This window comes from Poecilia reticulata, chromosome 7 (genome assembly GCF_904066995.2).
Source record: "Poecilia reticulata chromosome 7, P_reticulata-male-v2, whole genome shotgun sequence".
Classification (NCBI taxonomy): domain Eukaryota; kingdom Metazoa; phylum Chordata; class Actinopteri; order Cyprinodontiformes; family Poeciliidae; genus Poecilia; species Poecilia reticulata.
In genome coordinates, this window is record NC_088836.1 from 9,234,450 (window position 1) to 9,253,459 (window position 19,010).

General features: G+C 37.7%; 2 protein-coding genes across 6 annotated transcripts in view; both read right to left on the reverse strand.

Moving 5' to 3' along the window:
- Positions 1–368: 368 nt before the first annotated feature.
- Positions 369–11,209, reverse strand: LOC103467144 (excitatory amino acid transporter 3-like). Of its 4 annotated transcripts, XM_081608803.1 has the most exons (14): positions 10,824–11,209; positions 8,903–9,043; positions 8,542–8,634; positions 8,325–8,436; positions 7,968–8,010; positions 7,825–7,884; positions 6,327–6,514; positions 5,954–6,061; positions 4,352–4,474; positions 4,062–4,256; positions 3,804–3,938; positions 3,235–3,313; positions 2,210–2,314; positions 369–539 (listed from the first exon to the last, which is right to left on the reverse strand). In XM_081608803.1, exons 1-13 carry the CDS (start codon positions 10,879–10,881, stop codon positions 2,237–2,239), a joined length of 1,413 nt encoding a protein of 470 aa, XP_081464929.1. In that variant the 5' UTR covers positions 10,882–11,209; the 3' UTR covers positions 369–539; positions 2,210–2,236. The 4 variants fall into 4 exon arrangements, with proteins under 4 accessions (XP_081464929.1, XP_081464928.1, XP_008411467.1 ...); XM_081608802.1 differs by lacking the exon at positions 3,235–3,313 and having other exon boundaries at positions 8,915–9,043; positions 10,824–11,207; XM_008413245.3 differs by lacking the exon at positions 3,235–3,313 and having other exon boundaries at positions 10,824–11,206.
- Positions 11,210–12,370: 1,161 nt separating this feature from the next.
- Positions 12,371–19,010, reverse strand: part of mtcl2 (microtubule crosslinking factor 2) — a 95,085-nt gene continuing 88,445 nt past the window's right edge. For both annotated transcript variants that reach the window (XM_017305799.2, XM_017305798.2), the window contains exon 24: positions 12,371–17,941. In XM_017305799.2, the coding sequence (XP_017161288.2) occupies positions 17,807–17,941 (135 nt within the window). In that variant the 3' untranslated portion in view covers positions 12,371–17,806. The remainder of the gene's footprint in view (positions 17,942–19,010) is intronic.

The following is a 19,010-nucleotide window of genomic DNA, read 5'->3' on the forward strand; positions in this document are numbered from 1 at the left end:
ATAAAAAACAGCTAACGCAAGTAATTACAGGTAATAAAACCCGTGAGGATTTGGAAGTGGGAGAAAATCAATTATAGAAGATGAAGAACTGTGGTGGCTCCGATTGATTAGTGAGGAAACACTGGAGAAATATTTCTATTGTCAAAGATTAATTTTATAAAAATGTCCACATAGTAAACACGCCAATGTATACAACAATAAACTCTAGAATAGTATTAATGAATTAGTGATTATAAATAGATAATTTCAAAGTTTCAAAAACAGAAATAAAATAGAAACCAAATACAGATGAACAAACTACTACGGTACCGTCCTGCTAGCAACAACTATAGTCACACAAGGAAATGATCAGCTCGGACACCCCAGGATGCTGACATTCCTGTCCTGAGGTTTAATACATTGGTGTTAATGTTGTGCTGAGATGATCCCCTCATTTAGATGAAATGGATCCTGAGGAAGGGGGACGGTTGGTCTCTTCATAGGGTTCCAAACAAAATAACTTCAGATCAAGCTCTTTGGTGGAACGCATCCTTTCCAAGCTAACAGGCGAAATAAAAAACATGGTTAATAGCGATCTGGACAAACTGTGTCCAAAATATCTCTAGTCTTTCTACTCAGTAAAAATTACTTATAATAGTTTACATTCCAGATATATACTATATTACATTACAGGAATTTGAGCCCATATTTTAGTTCAGAATTGGAAATGCACAATGTTGACAAAAGTATTCACTCATCTGCTTTCACACACACACATACACGCATAACCACACACCCGAGCAACATCCTAATCCAGTGTTTCTCAACCCTGGTCCTCACCGCCCCCCTGTCCTGCATGTTTTAGGTATTTCCCTTCTGCCACACACCTGAATTGTATCTCTGGGTAATTAACAGGCTTCTGTAGCACTTGATGGTCGTGCAATCATTTGAATCAGCTGTTCTGGAATAGATGCACATCTAAAACATGCAGAGCAGGGAGGCGGTGAGGACCAGGGTTGAGAAACACTCATCTAATCTCAATCCATGTGGTTACATATGATTTGAGCAAACCGGTAAAGTTCTTCTACCCCAAAACTTACTCGTCTATGTTATGGAACCTGCTTTGTGCACTGGTGCACAGTCATGTCAGAACGGGAAAAGATCATTTTCAAACTGTTCCCACAAGGATGGGAGCTTGAAATAGTAAAAAAACAATGCCTTGGTGTGATGAAGCATTAGAAGTCAAACAAATGGGCTGAGTCTGGCTTCTGGTGAATGGTCCCAAATAATGAATCCCACCCCGCCTTCCTGTACAACTCAAACACTGCTGACAGACAAGAGCTGTGGTCCTGACCCCTGACAAACCCAGATGTTAGGACACCAACATTTTCACATCAGTAAGAATGCGATGCAGCTTCCGCAGAGTAAAGCATAAAAAGCAGGACTAAATCACAAAATGGCATTTAATACAGAAAAAGAATTCAACAATGCAACAAGTAATAAAATTACATTCTGAGTGCATGAGTAGACAATCTCCTGTTACAATTAGAGGATAGTAATTTGAAACAGTTATTCTGTTCACCAACACCCTGTTTGTTTGACCCTTTATTGTCGTCCATCTTCATCCTAAAGGCAGAAGATGAAATAGACTATATGCCAAGTGTGCTGGGTTGTTTGATTTTTACTTTCCTTTCCTCAGACAAAAGGAATATAGAGTTCATTGGGGTTGGAGAGGGAGCAGTTAATAATTTATTGGCAGTGGTAATAGCTCTTTGAAGGACCTGTTTCTTTGGACGTTGGCAGCTAGAATAAGTGAAGACACTCTCAAAGCAGATGCAAAGGGCCAGAAGAAGCTCATGGGAGAGGTGGTTTGTCTTCCAGAGTCCAGAGAGGAAAGCCTTTGCTGTATTTTTTTTTTATACTTTTGAGGCAGGATTTGGAACCCTAGACAACATGTCCACACTGGTCTAGAGTCCAGCAGACAAAACGTAATGTCTGGAAGTAGTGTACAGGTGGTATCCTATCATGGTACCACGCTCAAATTCAATTCATGCACAAGTTCCTTCTGAGAGCACCCTATTTGTTCAGTGCTAGATTGCTAGATTTCATCAACCTGTAGCAGTGAGAATCACTGGAGAGCCTGACTTATTTGATTTGGACAAGGAAGTGAATACTTTCAGCAACATTATGTCTTTGTAAATGAACACATCATTTTAATGATTTAATTTACCTTGACAGTTTGTCCAGGGTCAAGAGCTCATCCAAGCACAGATGATTGATGAGAGCCAAACCATAACAGTCTCCTAGCACATTGACCACGGTTGTGAAATGGTCTCTGAAGAGCACATAAGAGGAGAACAAATATGCGGTCAGACTCAACTATGCTTTTCTCGAAGGTTTTCTGTCCCTCACTCTACAACAACCAGATGCACCAGGTCTCCAGTAACGTATCATCCCGTTATCTTCCAGGTCTCCAGTATTATTGCTACATAGGCTCTCCCCACAAGTAGAAAACTCAAGACTCGTTTTCCATGCAAACGAAAACGAGTCTTTTCGTTTGCAGAAAAAACCAAATAGAGATGTTTGTGCATCTCTATTCAGTCTCAATGAGTCCTTTTGCTGCAGTTCTAGCTGCAGTCTGTTGGACTATGCCCTGGACAAAAATAACTGCAAGCTTTCTGATAGCAGACAAGTGTATCCATTCAAAATGACTACATGAGTTGATGGTTAAACACGTACACTGTGTGCACAATTACTAAGCAAGTTGTGGTTTTGAGGATTAATTTCATCATTGAACAGCTACAGAACTCTCGGTAAATCCAATTGGTTTGAGAAGGGCCCACAAGCTCTTTATGCAGTCTAGGTCTGTTGAGGAAGGGGCCCACTTCATTATTTTTTCATCTTTAAGGTCTTTACTGGCTAGTCACATAGTGGAGTACTTTGATGCATGTGATGGAGTATTGTCCTGCATAAAAATCATGGTCTTCTTGAAAGATGCAGACTTTTTCTTGAATCACTGCTTGAAGGAAGAATCTTCTAAAAACTGGCAGTAGGTTTGGGAATTGATTTTGAATCCATCTTCAACCCAAAAAGGTCCAACTGGCTCATCTTTAATAATACCAACCCATACCAGTACCCTGCCTTCACCTTCCTGGCGTCTGATGTGAAGTCTGTTTTCAGATATGTCTTGGTCCAGTCTTGATGTTTCAACTTGTGTGTCCTGTTCAGTGGTGGTCGGGTTTCAGCCGTCCTTACCTTGGCCATGTCTCTGAGCTCTGAACATCTTATACTTCTGGGCCCTCCAGGCAGGTTGCAGTTCTGGAATATGACAGCACTGGAAGATAATGGGATCCCAGTAGCTTCACGTTTGATTCTTCTCAAATCTTTTTCAGTTAATTTACTTATTTTTTTCTCAACATGTTTTTTGTGTCCCTTTGACTATTGGCAGCAAAATATTTGAAGTTTCTGTGACCATGGCCCAATATCATAGCAGTTTCAAGAGTGCTGCATCCCTCTGAAACACTTTTTACAATTTTTGACTTTTCAGAGTCATTTAAATCTCTTTTTTTGATACTTTTTGCTTGAGTAAAAGAAGCTGCCCAATAATTATACACACCTTGATAAAGGGTGTTGATCTCCTCAGGCCCACACTCCCTCATTAAACAAATGCACGCCAGCTGATATGTCTATATTCAAAAAGTATTCAAGATTGTACAGCTTGGAATTGGAAAATATCCATAAACATTATGATATAGTCAAAACTAAAACTTGCCTAATAATTGTGCACACAGCGTAGTAGGAGATGAGTATTAAGTTAAACTTACAGAAACCACTCAAAGAGCAGCAGAAGGGTGGCATCATGTGCAGGCAGTCCCACAGCTGTCAAAATTAGGACAGTGATTGCAGATCCCGTTGCTGTAACACCTACAGCTCCAAAGCTTGAAATGCAACTGGTCAAGCTGCAAACCAAGCACAATCTCCATGAGCATTTCTGTCTCAACTACGACATACAACTGCATTCCTCTTAACAATCCCAGCATGCAACTTTTCTCAGTTCCAGGTACTTCTAGGAAGCAGCTTACCTAATGGTGATGATCTGGCTGATATCCAAAATGATGTCACTTGTCTGGGCAATAAAGATGACAGCGATCACTTCATACAGCGCCATCCCGTTCATGTTGAAGCTGCTGACTATTGGCAACATGAGCCGGCAGAGTCTTGTATTGACCTTCACATTCTGTTCACAGCATTCAACGGTGACAGGCATAGTGGCGGCACTTTGGCAGAAAGCACATTCTTTATTGGCAAACCGTTTGTATGAGGAAACTACAAAAGTGTCGCACTCTGACAACAAACAAACAGAACATTTCACCTGGACGCCATGATCATTGCGGTGAACAAAGCACTGGAAACATGGATCAAGATGAGAAAGGGGTTCCGTTTGGTGAACACAAAGTAAATCAATGGAAGAACAAGAAAAGAGTGGATTGCGAGTCTGAAAGAGACAACAAAGTCATGTTCATTGTTAAAGTCATTCATAGAAAAACATATTCACTAGCTTTCAACTTTGACACTTTTTGGCAGTTCAATGTGTTTGGGAGATTTTATATGATATACTAACACACTGTAGTGTAAAGTGTAAGGAAAATGATGCATGGTTGCACATTAACATCTATAAAGATGTTTGTGCATCTCTGTTCAGTCTCAATGACTCCTTTTGCTGCAGTTCCAGCTGCAACCTGTTGGTTGTGTCTCCACCAGCTTTACGCTTTCATAGAAACAACACTTGCACAAACAAATAGCACCAGCTCAGTCAGACTGGATGTTGCATGTGAACACAAAGCTTTCCACAGATTGGATAAAGGTTTGAACTTTTACTATGCCATGAATAAGTTTTTATCTAGGCCTTTGAAAGTTGTATTTAGAGTCGCTGTGCTGAAGGAAGATGGGTTTCTTTGTCTCTGTTGAGGTTCCTCCAGCTTTTCCCCTGTGTTAGTATTCATTCAAATGTTTCCACGCAATGTATTTACAATGTAACGTTTTCTGTGGTATTGCATTAGGATGTTTTCTATTATGAGTGCACACATTTAGTAAACCCCTTATGTATATTTGGATTACTAATTATTTTTTGTTTTGCTGAGTTTTAAAGGACTCCTGGGGGAGAGGACTGGTTGTAAAGAAGCCAGGAAGTGGATCAGTAAATCAGGCTGCTGGAAGCAGAGAGGCAGATGCTGAAGAATCTACCTCTCTCTCTACTAATAGTACAATTACTAAAACATATTTTGGTGTTAGGTTGTTTTATTTTTTTTTACATTTGTATTGTAGTCAAAATGTGTTGGTTTGAATTAGCCGTTTACGTTTATGCATTGCTTGTCTTTGTCTCCTTCCCCCACTCCTCCTCCTTTGTGTAGGCTAGTCTGTGTATAAATTCCTCCGTGTGTTCATTGGTTTGTTATCCTGAGTTAGGTTTGCATTATTTGATATTTTCTTTTGGGTTCATTTTTCAAAGTTTTTGAGATTTGCTTTTTAAGGCCTTTGTCAATCATTTTTTAGAAAACTAGAAAACTAAATAAAAATGTGTGTATATATATATATATATATATATATATATATATATATATATATATATATATATATATATATATATATATATATATATATACTTTTGTTCTTGTGCCTTACTGGTTGAACTGTAACGGTCTTCATGATGCCGTTTGTTTACCGGCAAACATGACAAACCTCTTAGGGCCAGAACTTCTGGAGAAAACTGCTTTAAACTGGACTGAAAATGATTGTATTTATAAGAACTGATCTTTGCTGTGTATTCATCCTCTGAGCATAGAGAAGGAGCAGGAGTAGTACTGCACTGTTCTGTAAATACATTCAAAGCTATTTCTCTCCTTTTTATGTAGAGTTCAGTGGCGTCACCTCAGGAGCAGTGGAAACAAAGCTGAAATGGACAAGGTGGACATACCCCAGAAAAATTACCCCTGTAAGTCTGACAAGTTTAATGATAGCTCTCCAGTCTTTAACATCCAACACGTTCTCCACGACCAGGAACAAAAGGCCGATTGGCAAGTACCTGAAACAAAGAACAGTCAAAAAAAAAAAAAAACAACAACAACAAAAGGTTAAACAAAATGGGTGTTCCAAAATTATTTCAACTTCCTGTTTGTTAATAAAAAAAAAAAAACAGCTTCATTTTGTAAACTGGAATCATATCTCAGAAATATGGCCCCAGTGATTTGCCTTTGTGTATGACCGGAACTAATTAAGATAATTTTTTTGAATATTAAAAATGAATCTAATTTGGTAAAAGAGAGAAATAATGCAGTGCTTGATCTTACCACAGGATCCAGTTGAATATGATATTTATTGCAGTGTTGACACTTTTAATGAACGTCACAGTGGCTTTGGCCTGGCATCTCGCTTTGCTTAACAACATGCCAATGGCAAAAGACCAGATGATCAGTCCTAGCATGTTGATCCCAGCAACATAGCCGCCCTTCAGTCGCGTCTCATTGCCATTATGCTCCTAGAAATACAAATGTGCTGGACCTAACTCTCTAAGAGTAGTTTTATAGGCGTACAGCACATTGTTGGCAGTACATATCACTTTTTCACAATAAGTCACACTAAAGCCATAAACTTTGATGCATTTTATTTGCATTTAGTTTTTTAAAATACCAATCCAGAGTACTGCATAATTGTGAGATGTAAAATTTACATGTAAAAATCTAAAACGCTATTTGTGTATTTAGCTAAACTTTATGCTGTAACCCCTTCATTAGCCAATGTATATCCAGATATCCTCATGTGTGTTTATTTGCCTTTTTTTCTGCAGGGACAGGGAAGCTGACAGATGGAGCTAAGTCCAGGAAAATTCAGGTTTAGATTCAGATTTGTTCATGTCCCAAATGGGTAATTGATGTAATAGTAAGTATAAAAACTTGAGGACAAAATATCAAAATTAAAAACTAAAAAACAATAAAACGTATCAAAAAAGACATCAAATATAAATCAAAGAGTACATCAATGTATATTATTGTCAACCGACAATAATTCATTCAAACGCTAACAATCAGATGCATGTCCCCCTACCTTGTCTTGCAATAAAAAGAGAAATTGCAGTGGGGACAAAGGAGTGCTTGTACATGTTACTGTTCATACTAAGAAGTCTGAGCAAGAGGCCAAAAGGCAGAAACTGGAGCTCTGCACGTAAAGGGTGAGATTTGTCAGCAAGAATGGCATTAAATTTCCTTACAATCTCTTTATAGGACAAATTTAGGGTGAAAATGAGGACCTTGCAGCAGAACAGCCACATTCAGTCCATAACTACAATGGAATGGTTTAGGTGAAAGCATGACCAGATTATGGATCCCTGTAGTCAAATCCAGGCTTAAATACAACAGAAAATCTGTGGCTAAATGTGAAAACTGATGTTCCTTGCTCTTCCCAAAAAACCTTATTGTTGGGTCAACTGGTTTTGTCTAAACCCACAGGTACAGGTGTTTTGCATGGTTGCTTGTCTGTCTGTTCCCCGGTGATGCATCCCTCCTCACACCCAATGACCATACAGAAAGACACGTCTGTCCCTCAGGTGGGCTGAGAACAAGCACCACCTCTCCCTTCATGCTTTAATTTGAAAGAAATTTAAAGCCGTCCACCGTTTTTCTTCCTCTTCACAATAAGGTACTTTTTTGTGTTGGTCTACTGTTTTATATCTAAACAAAATACAGTGACGTTTGTGGTTGTAATGTGACAACATGTGAAAAAGCTCAAGGGATATAAAGACTTTGGGAAGGTGCTCAAAAAAAAGAACAAAGATCAGAAGAAAATACTCACTGCTTTTAGATAAAGGGAGAAGTTAGAAGTCTTTTTAACCTGAACAATCTCTGTCTTGTACTGGAAGAAAACAAAAATAAACTTTTTTTAAACTTACCAAATCCAACATGGAAAGTTGCACAGTGAGCTGAATAAAAACATACCTGCTCGTAGAAAGCCTGAACGAAGCTCTCTGGAACTATGTTCCTATGCAAGTCAAAGGAGAGTCAGACAAAAAAAAAAAAAACAACTAAATAAATAAAATAAAATAAGCTTGCAACCTCTCCAGGGTGCACCCACTTCTCACCCAGCACCTCTTGCAACCCCACTGGGGATGGACGTGTTAGATAATGGATGGATGGAACATGAGGATGTTTTTTTCATAATATCAGAATTTCACATAATCCAAGAAAGTTTTCATTTATGATGGTCAGAGATAACAAAAATCTCTATTTTAACTTCTTCAAATTACAACCTGAAAATGCAAACCAGCAATTGTGCCTAAACACTTGTCTTCTCACCTGATAAGATCCATAAAAATCACTTGCATAGAGGAGGATGGCATATCTGTGTTAATGGTTATGCCCATTGTGTGATCCATACCAGGCTTGGTCTGGAGCACTAGAGCCATTCCTGCAACACAAAGTCACAGGGAATATCTCAAAAACAATTACACAATACACACTATGACTGTTTTGATAAATCTATGTTAAAATGTGCTGCCCATTATAAAGTCACCAAGAGTTACGGCCAGAATGGTAGAGCCACAGATGTACATTGCTGTGTAGACAGCTATTCTCCCAGGCAATCTGCTGTTTATTCCAATTACTCCTGAGAAAAGAGATCAGAACCAGAGGTTCATCTGGTGCCTGAGCAATGAGCAAGACAACACACAAATGTCTGAACTGATCTTCATCTTTCAACACATTCTTACCACAAAAAATTAAAGGTAAGAATGTTAGATAAGTCTCATATATACAATCAATTGTTTTGAGCAACATTGATACAGAATATCCACAAAAAAAGTGAGCATCTTTTACATCTATTTCTCTAACATTTTGCAAGTTGACACATAAAGTGTCTGTATTTTGTAGCTTGCCTGTAATCATACTTGTCACAAGGAGAGGGACAGCAAATAGCTGAAGAATGTTGAAAAGCAAATCTCCTGGGAGTTTGATCCACTCCATTTGTTCTTTCGTTACAGTAACCATAACCCTCACCAAAAACCCAATGCCTAACCCTACGGAGGAAAAATCACAGATATAATAGATATAAGATAAAACATAACATCAAGATGTAAAAACAACCTTAGCTTAGATAGACTTCATAACAGTCATGAAAAATAAATGAGGGTGCTTTAACATGAATGGTAAATTATATATTTTTTAGACATGTTTTCTAACATATTAAAGCTTTTTGATTGGGAGCAACATTGGCCAGAGATCGCAGAAGACACAAAAAACATGTGAAGCTAACCAGAACAACTTCAGTTTAGACGCAATTATTTTACCCTTTGTGTGGTGCAAAAGGGCGGTCCAATTTGAGCTTTATGTGTTTTTTGTTTTTTTTTAGTGGTTTTGGGAACTGATGGTCTGACGGAACAACCTTCTGCTTTCTTGTTGTTTGTCTGTGTCGTTTGTTCCAGTCCTCATGAGCAGCACACTAAGACGTCAAAAGGGTTAAATGAAATGGCTTCAACATAAGCAATACTTAGTGACTGTTTAAGGAGCCATTGGGAGGCCTCCTAAGTGGAACTGTTTTTTTAGTATTACATTAGCAAAAACACACAATTTTATTATAAAGTTGTGATGTTTTGTTTTTAATAACATTTGACTATGTAGAAATTATTTTTCATACTGGCAAAAAGAAAAAAATACACTGCTCTTGGGAGCCCCCTGGCGGCCACCCTAGGTCACGCTTCACTATGAGCTTCAGTACCGCATGTTCTCTCTCTCTGACTATGAAACCATCTCATCTTCACCTCTTTTATTTTCAGCAATTTTTCCACCTATTGCTCTTTCAATGGCATTCTTCCCCTGTTACCCACCAAATTCTCTTCTTTCTTCTCTTGCCTCATTTATTTATTTATTTTTTTGCCACCAAACAAGGTTTTGTCTCTACTTTTACATCCACTGTCGTATGCAATTTGCAAGCATCATGAACTTTAAAAAACTGGCAATGTAAGAAGGATACAATATATTTCAATGAGAAATAATGTAGAAAATTCACACAATCAGTTATACGAAGAAGTCTTATTCTCATTGTAACCTTTTTGTTTTGGGATGTCACAAACAGATATACGTGGGCCAGAAAAAATGATATCAGAGGATTTGGATTTTCAGTACATTTTTAGGAATAAGTTAAGATGTAATATTGAACAGCTTATACAGTTTTATTTTGAAGGTTATAAGCATAAGTGGGCAGTTGATATCTTACATAAACCAAAATTACCTTCTTATATTTTATTAATTGATGCCTTTGGTCTTGAGCCATGTGCATCATGGAACAAAGATCCATGTGCGCCCAGTTTAGATCTGGCACTTTGCTTTGGAGACCGGACGTTTCCGTTCAGTCCCAGAGGACGACCGAAGACGTTCTCTGTGTGATTTGGGGGAAACTGAGAGTGAAGCGCACTTTTTGTTTGACTGTCCTTTGTTCTTGAGTTTGAGAAATTATTTATTTACTAAAACACTTGATGTTTATCCAGATTTCTTTCTTGTATTTAACTGATGGAGACAAAATGCGTCACTTATGTAAGTGTTTTGTGTTTCAGTTAGCACAGTTTATTTTGAAGGCCCAGCACCTTAAAAATATATTTATTGACACTTTTTATTTCAAGACTATTTATGTGTGTCTGCTCGTATGTACATGTGTTATTGTGTCCTGTAAGCCCATGTGGGCTGGGCACCTGTGAGAGGGTGCATGACACATATGAAAAGAAAGTCTATGACATAGACTTTATGAAATAAACAATAAGAAATCAGAGGATGATCAGACGTAGAAAAACAGTTAGTACTTACCTAAGGCAATCATCAACAGGGTCAAACCCTGAAACAGGCTCTCCTTCAGTATAATCATGTCACGGTGGTCCAGTGAGCTGAGACAGATGAGCCAGTCTATCACAGCCGGTAAAGAGAATCAGTTGCCGTTTTGTGTCCAGTGCTGTGTAATTACATGACATTTGTCCCCCTTTTTAAAAAATGCTCTGAAAAAATGTATTTGGTCTCTATGGGTACCTTGCTACAATAACAATACTTTAGAAATATCTTTTTAAAAATACATTAGATTCTTAGTAATTTTCCATGCTTGAAAATGAATCATGTTTCCATTTATTAGGTTTGATTGATTCATTTTTGCTCAAACAGTGTTCAAGTCATTTATGATGTTTCTGGTTTAGGAAGATCTTGTTGTTTATGTTGGCATGTAAGTTCTGGGATTCCATTTTTTTGGAAAATGCAGAGAAAGGCTTGCATGGTCTCCTTGGATACTTTGATTTTCTAATATTCTAAACAATGGTTATAATTATTATTTTTTAAATGAAAAAATGCACAATGAGCAGATCAGACCCAGAGGACCTGAGTGGTTTGGACGATTGATACGACAACAACAACGGGTTTTTAATGTATTTTGGTGCAAAGCCCTTAAGAGATTTATAAACCAACAAAAGTATTTTAAGGTCTAGTCTCTGAGATGAAGAGTTTCCCTGTGCTCTCATAATTCTTCTGACCCTGCCATCACAGCTCTAGCTCATGTCTCCTCCACGACTGGTTACCACACGGCTTCAATCAAATCCTCCTCTTCCAGACACCAATTTACATCTTGGAACTTTACCACCGTCAGGGTCTTGACGTCCCGTCACGAAACAGGTCTTATTGTCCCCCTTTCAAAACCAAAGGAGACCCAGGCTTTTGTTCGTGTGGCTCCAGGACTTTGGAACTCCCTTCCTCTTGGATGGATCTCCACCTTTGCGTATAACCTTTGTAAATAAACTTTTGCTGATCCATTTTCTTGAGTTTCTTGCATGTGGGTCAGAAACCTTAACGAAACCACGAGCCCGGCTAGATGATCCATAAAGCTGGAGTAAGCAGACAGCCAAGGTGGCTCACTCTACCTTCCATTTTGACCCTGTGGCTCCCTCTACTGGTAGGAAAAAACACCTCGGTGACTCATGAGGAGTCTTTCTTTCCTCAAAGTTTAGTTCAAAATCTTCCACTTTTTATTGAATATAACATAATGAACTGGCAGACGGTTTACTTCCCTACTCACAAACTTAAATCCTCCACAAGAGGATTCAACCCAGATAACTAAAACATAAAAGTTGTTTATTATTACTTTTTTTTTTTTTGCATGCTGTGTGCTCAATTTGTTGTTTCCCCTTTTCTTGTGAGAAACTGAGGCTCATTTGGAAAACAAACAAGTTGGGCCCTTCAACATACATCAGACTCTTTGTGTGTGCATCACAATCAGCATTGGGGAGGCTTCTTGCTAATGTAGAAATGGCATTATTCAAGAGAACCTCAGTCTGATCAATTGCAGAAACAGAGGAAGCAAAAAGGCAGAGACCACATCAAAATCCATGACACGTTTATTTGTGAATTCTATGACAAACAGGAGGCAGTTTCATCTTATTTTACAAGCTACCACGGTCGGAAAAACAAAAATACCTTCAAAAATCCATTTGGACGTCCTTTTCTCACATCTTTCAATGTTTGCTATTGTTTCATTTCATTTCATGTGTTTTTTCCCGTCAGTCATCTTCAAACTGCATCTATATACATGAAAATGCTCACGTGCCATCTAAAAGGGGAGAGCTACATATTTCCACAGCGACCTGCGTCAGATCAGCTGTTGACATTCAGCTATTCTCAAAGAAACAGGAGGGCAGGGAACAAACCGTTTCACTTTCCTGTTGCTTTACAATGTAGGTGGGAATTATTTACCAAGTACTCGTTTGTCCTTTTATTAAACAAGCACTGTTAAAAAGAGATTATAGTATGTTAATAAAGCTAATATACAGACTGTCCTTAAGTAATACCTCAGATAAGAATAATTTACATAATCCCAGCATGTAATATTCTAATTAGTGGTATGGAAATATTACAAAAGGATGGAAATATTCATGTTGCTTTACTAGGCTTACCAAAAAATGGGTACAGGTGATTGATGATATCCCAGAACCTTTAAAAAAGTCATTGGCTGGTGATGTTTGTCTGCAAAATGTTTTAGTTAATGGGTGAAATACAATTTAGGGATTAGGGACAGACGGATGTCCGCCTCTACCGAGCCACACTGTATGTTGTAATGCAATTTAAAAATGATCAGAATCATTATATGCTTATCATTCTGCCACAAATCAAACAAGTATGTATCCAGGATGTTTGCATACTTCTGTAGAAGACACCAAAAATGAAATAATAATAATTAACTTTTCTCATCCCTGTGTTTGATTATTCATATTATGATGCCATCTTAAATTTAGACCTATTCTCATCAAAAAAAAGAAAAAACATTGTAGGCTACAGATATTTATTGAAAAAAATGTTCTATTGTTCTTAATTTTGACTTGCTTGGAAATCTGATAAATCAAAAATATTAATATCTAAGGGTTCACTTTAGCTCTCATCTCATACATCCCTTATCAATTGTGCAAAACACTACAGCTTTTAGATTTAATTCGACATGTATCTAATCTGAATATTTGAACTAAGATGTGGTGCTTTTTTTATAATGGAATCTATGCAGATAAAGGAAAAGGTTGTAGTAAAAACAAGACACTTTTGTAGAGGAAAGGCACTAAAGTGACCCTCTTGTTGACAGAATGACGTTGAAAATAAACACCCAAGTATGTAGAGATTGCATGAGTTTCCACTGAGAACATTTTCTGGCAGATTTACATGAATTTAGTTTTTGTGTTTATTTTAGTCTACAGTTCAAGAGGTAGAACAAAATTCTGTAAACTGTCCACTTTTACTTTTGTGCAGACAATCAGAAATATAGTTTAAAATTACAAAATAGGAATCATGTTATAAAGTTGCTTCTTATCTGGAACAGCACAACGAATATCCCATAAATCCCTGCCATAGTGAGCTGTTTGTTGGTTTGCAGTGTATAAAGCCAATCATGTTAATGCTTTGAGCACAACCCTGTTTTGTTGGTAGCACACAGTTTTAATAGCTTTGAGATCCAGATATAAATGCAAAGGAAAGATTGAAAAAGACAGCTTCTTATTTGAACGTGTTTGGAAATCTTCTGCACGCTAATCAGTCTGGGTTTTTGCAGTCTGGAGAATGAAACAATATTTGTAGACAGTAGATAGTGCATAAAGATGTTCACTAAATTTTGTGATGCAGTCTGCTTAATGTCTGCTAAGTCTTTAGGGTTTTAACTACAGCCAGAACATTTTTGAAAGTTAAAAGTTAAACCTTTATGGGTGGTTTAATACTATCCTATGAGCCGTGGCTTTCTTGTTAGCGTGCTAACTGTTTGTATGTGTTTGAAAGTTTAATATTAGTCCTCAAATTATTGGTTTATTGAAGCGTAGTGTCATTGACTTATGTAAAATTAACTTGTGCCTCCAATAGTTCAATTACGGTCTGATAAAAGGACCATAATACCATACTGACAAGTAATTAAACTTTTTCTATGAGTATCTAGTGATAAGCTTAAGTTAACAGTTATCAAAGTCAAAAACGATCATTTCTGGATAACTCTTCAACAGTGGGACAAACAGCTGCAGTAATTTGAATCATAATGTGATGAAAAATTTCCATTACAAAAAAAGGAAAAAAAATCTAATTACAGAAAGCCCTTTGAGTTTATTTTGGGTTCTAGAAAAATACTAAATATCTTAATGTAAATCAGCACTGAAGGAACAGTCAGCCCTATTGTTAAACTTGTTTGGTCGGATTTGTATAGTAGAATATTTTAATATATTTTAACAGGGATTTGCTTTAAGTAACAATCAGGAAGAAATGTGGTCAGAATGACGGCTTTGCTAGATGAACATCTCAGCTAAATGTGCTAGCTTGTTGAAAGTGAAGCTTGGAGTTTTGCAACAAAACCAAGGCGTTTTTCCTAAAACGGTTCAATAGCTCAATTGAAAATGAAAACATAAAATATTCAAGTCATATTTATTGTGTTTTCTTGTTGAGTTTAAATCGAGATTAAATTAAAACGCAAATGCTTTTAAAAAAGTGAAATAATAAAAAGGAATAGTAAATGAGCTTTTTGGAAACAGTAGAAACATCGTTCAGCTGGTAAACCGGTCAGACATCAAGTACAGCCAGAAAATTGAGGCCAAACGGTCTAAGTGAGCTCATGTCAGCGGCTGAAGAGGCAGCAGCTGGTTTTATGCAGTTGGTTCTGTACCCAAAATGAGGGCTAAAACCGAGACAGACAGTAGTACAGAGACTGTGGGTTTTCCTCAGCATGTTATTTAAGTATATGTACTTTCTGTAATGCCCTACTTTTAAACTGCTGAGTCATTAAACTGTGTGCATACATAAGATGGGTAGGTTTTCTGTTAAAGCCCACAGAAGGCTGCACACCAAGTAGCACCATCGTAACAAAACAGAGACTCGACAACCGATCAGCAGAATATCAATTAAAAAGTGAAATAGTGGATATTCCAGAAAAAGGACTTTGTCTTTTAAAAATGCCAGATGTGCAATCTATGCCACATCCAGCTACAGTTGTTAGCCTCTTGTCGCTTTAGCAGGATACAGTACATTAATGAAGAAAACAAACTTCCCAAATTAAGGAAGTTTGTGTGTATTAGAGAGTCTGGTTTTAGTGTGACAAAATATAAGACAGATAATCCAACAGGCCATTTAAATAGCAAATCCAATACATAAAAAAGGGCATGGCAAGGTAATGGACTCAAGATTCGTGTATAAAGTCCTTCAGAGTATATTTTTATATTTTGTCCAACATCATATTTCTGCGATTTGCAGGGTTGTACAACCAAGCTTTGTGACTTTGCAGCAGTTCTGTTAGTGTTGATTTATGCTGCCCATTATGTCCAGCTGTTGCAGGAAAATGAACTCTGTAGTCCATCTTATAGTTATCTTAGGATGTCAGCTTCATTTATTTATATAGAAAATCAATTAATGGATCTGTTTCAAATAAGTTTAAACTTCAGATATTTAAATATTAAAAGTCATATTTTGCAGATTAAAAAAATGTTTAAAAATAACATTTTAAAAATCCTGAAAGAGATTCCAAGTCTGTTGTAATGCTATGAACCAATTCATAAGCTTTATTAGTAAGAAAGATAGGTGTTGGTGTATGTTTGTGATAATACGTTTACTCTGATATCTCGACTTGGACAGCGGCCAGTTAGTCTGTCTGTTCCAAGTATCTAAACTGTGGAGTTCACTGCCTTGCAAAAGGATTCATACCAATCGCCCTTTATCTTTTCTTTTTTTAACCAACCTATAACTTTTACTAAAGCTAGTAAAAGTTCATGACGGAGAAAATTTCAGGAAAATCTTGAAGGTGCAAAAGACTTGAGACTGTGGTTGAGGTTTACCCTCCAGCAGAACAACAATCATGAACATGCAACCAGAGCTACAATAGATTAGATGAATGTAAATATATGGTCAAGGAGTATGAATACTTTTGCAACGCGGTTGTTTATTTTTCCCAAACGTGTGATTATGATCCCAAAAAACGTTTTGATTTATTAGTAAAACTGGAATGCCTTTAATTTCTTGCTCCCAACATTGGCTTGGGTAATCTGAAAAAAACCCACAACATAATAAATAAACATTTTAAAAAATTAAATTTCTATCCAATGTGCCATAAGCTTAACAAAAAGGATCCTAGTTTAACTTAACAACAAGGAGGAATGATTCCCAAAGTGTGTCAGAACAGAAGCCATTTCAAGATGGCGCACAGCAGATATGTACATGTGTTTGCTCTGATGTTAAAGGATGACATCAATACAAGTCTATCTCTGGCCGACTGCTTAAAAATAAAGACATAATTTCTACCATCGAAGGTCAAAGTCATGGCTTTCATTTCACCCACTTTGTCTGTATTTGCTCCCATTGTTCAATAAGACAGACGCCACCAGAAAACTAAGCCATAAGATGCATTTGCTCTCCAGGAACATTGGTTAAACACAGTCTCTATAATCATTTTTATGGTTTCATTTTTCGAGCCATTAGGTACCTACATTCTTCATTTTAGTTCAAATCTGGTCATCATGAGACACACGGCCCAGTAGTTTTCAACATCTTACTGCACTAATAAGACACGGTGTATGCCACTCTGCTATGTGTCATTAAGATGTGGCGTTTTTTTTTTATCTGTGAAGTCAATTGTGCAAAGCAATCCGACACTGCGTGGCGAGTTAAGTGCAGGTCCAACACTGTGAAATCATCGAAACATTTCATTGTCTCTCTTTACAGACCGGTTGTCTCAGACCAGCCAGAATGAATAAAAAAAATAATAAATAAAAATAATAAAAAACTGCTTGTGTTTCATACCCCCCAAAGTTACACATAATATCTAAAATAACTGCTCATTAAACTGCATGATGGTGGTAACATTATAGCATATCGTTGTGAACGTGTAGTATTAGCAGACTGATCGTAGTACCTGTTACTCTGTTAGTTGGAGGTTGTGTTTTGAGTCCTGACATCATCATCATTATTTAACCTGTCGATTGGTATCTGTAGTGTTAGATGGCAGTTCTGGTTTCAGTCCTGCTGGTAGGTTTGGGATGCTGGCGGAGTCCTTGGCATCGGTCGCACGTCTAGAAACCGGAGTGGCATCTCCGGGGTTCTGATTGAGAGAAGGTGGCAGTAGCTTTGTGGGGGGCAGTTTGCGCTGTGTGCTGATACGGCGTGTTAATGTTTGGCAGTGGGCCTGTGTGCGTGGCAGGTTCTAGGTGTTTGTGTGCATTTGGTGCTCTGGGAGGTGCGGGGAAGCGTTTCCAAGGCAGTCGTGTTTGTGAAGAAGTGAATTTCCCCGGTGCGAGTGTTCGCTGGGAGGCTCGTCACTCGTTGCAGGTGTCTCCTTTCTCCTCGGCTCCAGCTGGAGAGTCCTGCGGACGGTGCTTGCAGGGGCGAGGGACTGCTCTAGACGATCGGACAAAGCAGGAGGACGGGGTAGCACAATCGCAAGGTGCATCCTGGGAAAGAGAACAAAGTCACTTCATGCCTACATCAACGTGCCATGGCGTACGGAGCCTAGGAAACGTGTTCCATTTACCCGTTGCACATTCTGTCACGTTATAACCACAAACTTTCATGTGCCGTCATATTCAGTAAATCAGTCCCAGTGAGTCTCATTTATCAGATTAAACGTATATTTTGAAAATAATAACCTTTAAGCAGCAAACATGCTTTTCATTAAGCACACGTTTTCTGTTTTTAAAAAGTTTTATATTGCTCTGATGTGATGTTCTGATTTTAAATGCCATGTTTTCATGAACTATAAGTGTAAAATGACCATAGTTAGCAGAAATAAAAGCTTCCAAACACCCGTATGTGTGTAATTAATCTGTATGAAATGATATGCTCCTGAAATAAATGGGCTGTTCATTAATATTCTAATTTTTTGAATGACTCTGTATTTTACTGGTTAGACCAACAGAACAAACTAAATAGTTGTGCTTTAGAACAAAAATGATACATGGATGTTTAAAAATTACAGCTGAAACTCCTGGGTTATCTCTGCACCTGCTTTTCATATTGAGAAACTTTAACTTTTGCCCGATTGCCTTAACAAATCACCGCCAGCTGAATCAGATTGGATATACTGTACATCATTTCAAGAGGAGTTTTCTAGTCTTTGCAAAGTTGACTTAATGCATTGATCTAAACTCTTTTGTTGTAGCTTTGGATGTGCTCTCCTCCACCTGGCCTGAACTGCCAGCTACCATTTTCAGCACACACATTGAGAGCGCTTTTAAAGCTTTCTTTCTGATCAGTCTACTGTATATCTTGGTCTTTGTGATGCTGTTAGTTCCCTGATGTCCTCAAACTCACCTCTGAAAACTTCACAGACCAGCTGAATTCATACTGAGATTACACTACACACAAGTGGACAACAAGTACCTATTCCATGACCTTCGAAGGCAATTGGTCAAAGTGGAGTTTATTAAAGGAAATTTACCACACTTAGATTTTAAGTCCCACTATAATAGGTTGAAGTTTATGGTTGTAATATGATAAAATGCAACATGTGGTAAAACTCTA

What these genes read in the sequence shown, in the direction of transcription:
- LOC103467144 (XM_008413245.3), bottom strand. Translation starts at nt 10,881, where the DNA reads ATGATTATACTGAAGGAGAGCCTGTTTCAGGGTTTGACCCTGTTGATG. An exon ending in TTCAGGCTTTCTACGAGCAG is followed by an intron (nt 7,885 to 7,967) that starts GTATGTTTTTAT and finishes GTTTTCTTCCAG; the next exon opens with TACAAGACAGAGATTGTTCA. An exon ending in AGCCAGATCATCACCATTAG is followed by an intron (nt 3,939 to 4,061) that starts GTAAGCTGCTTC and finishes CTTGGTTTGCAG; the next exon opens with CTTGACCAGTTGCATTTCAA.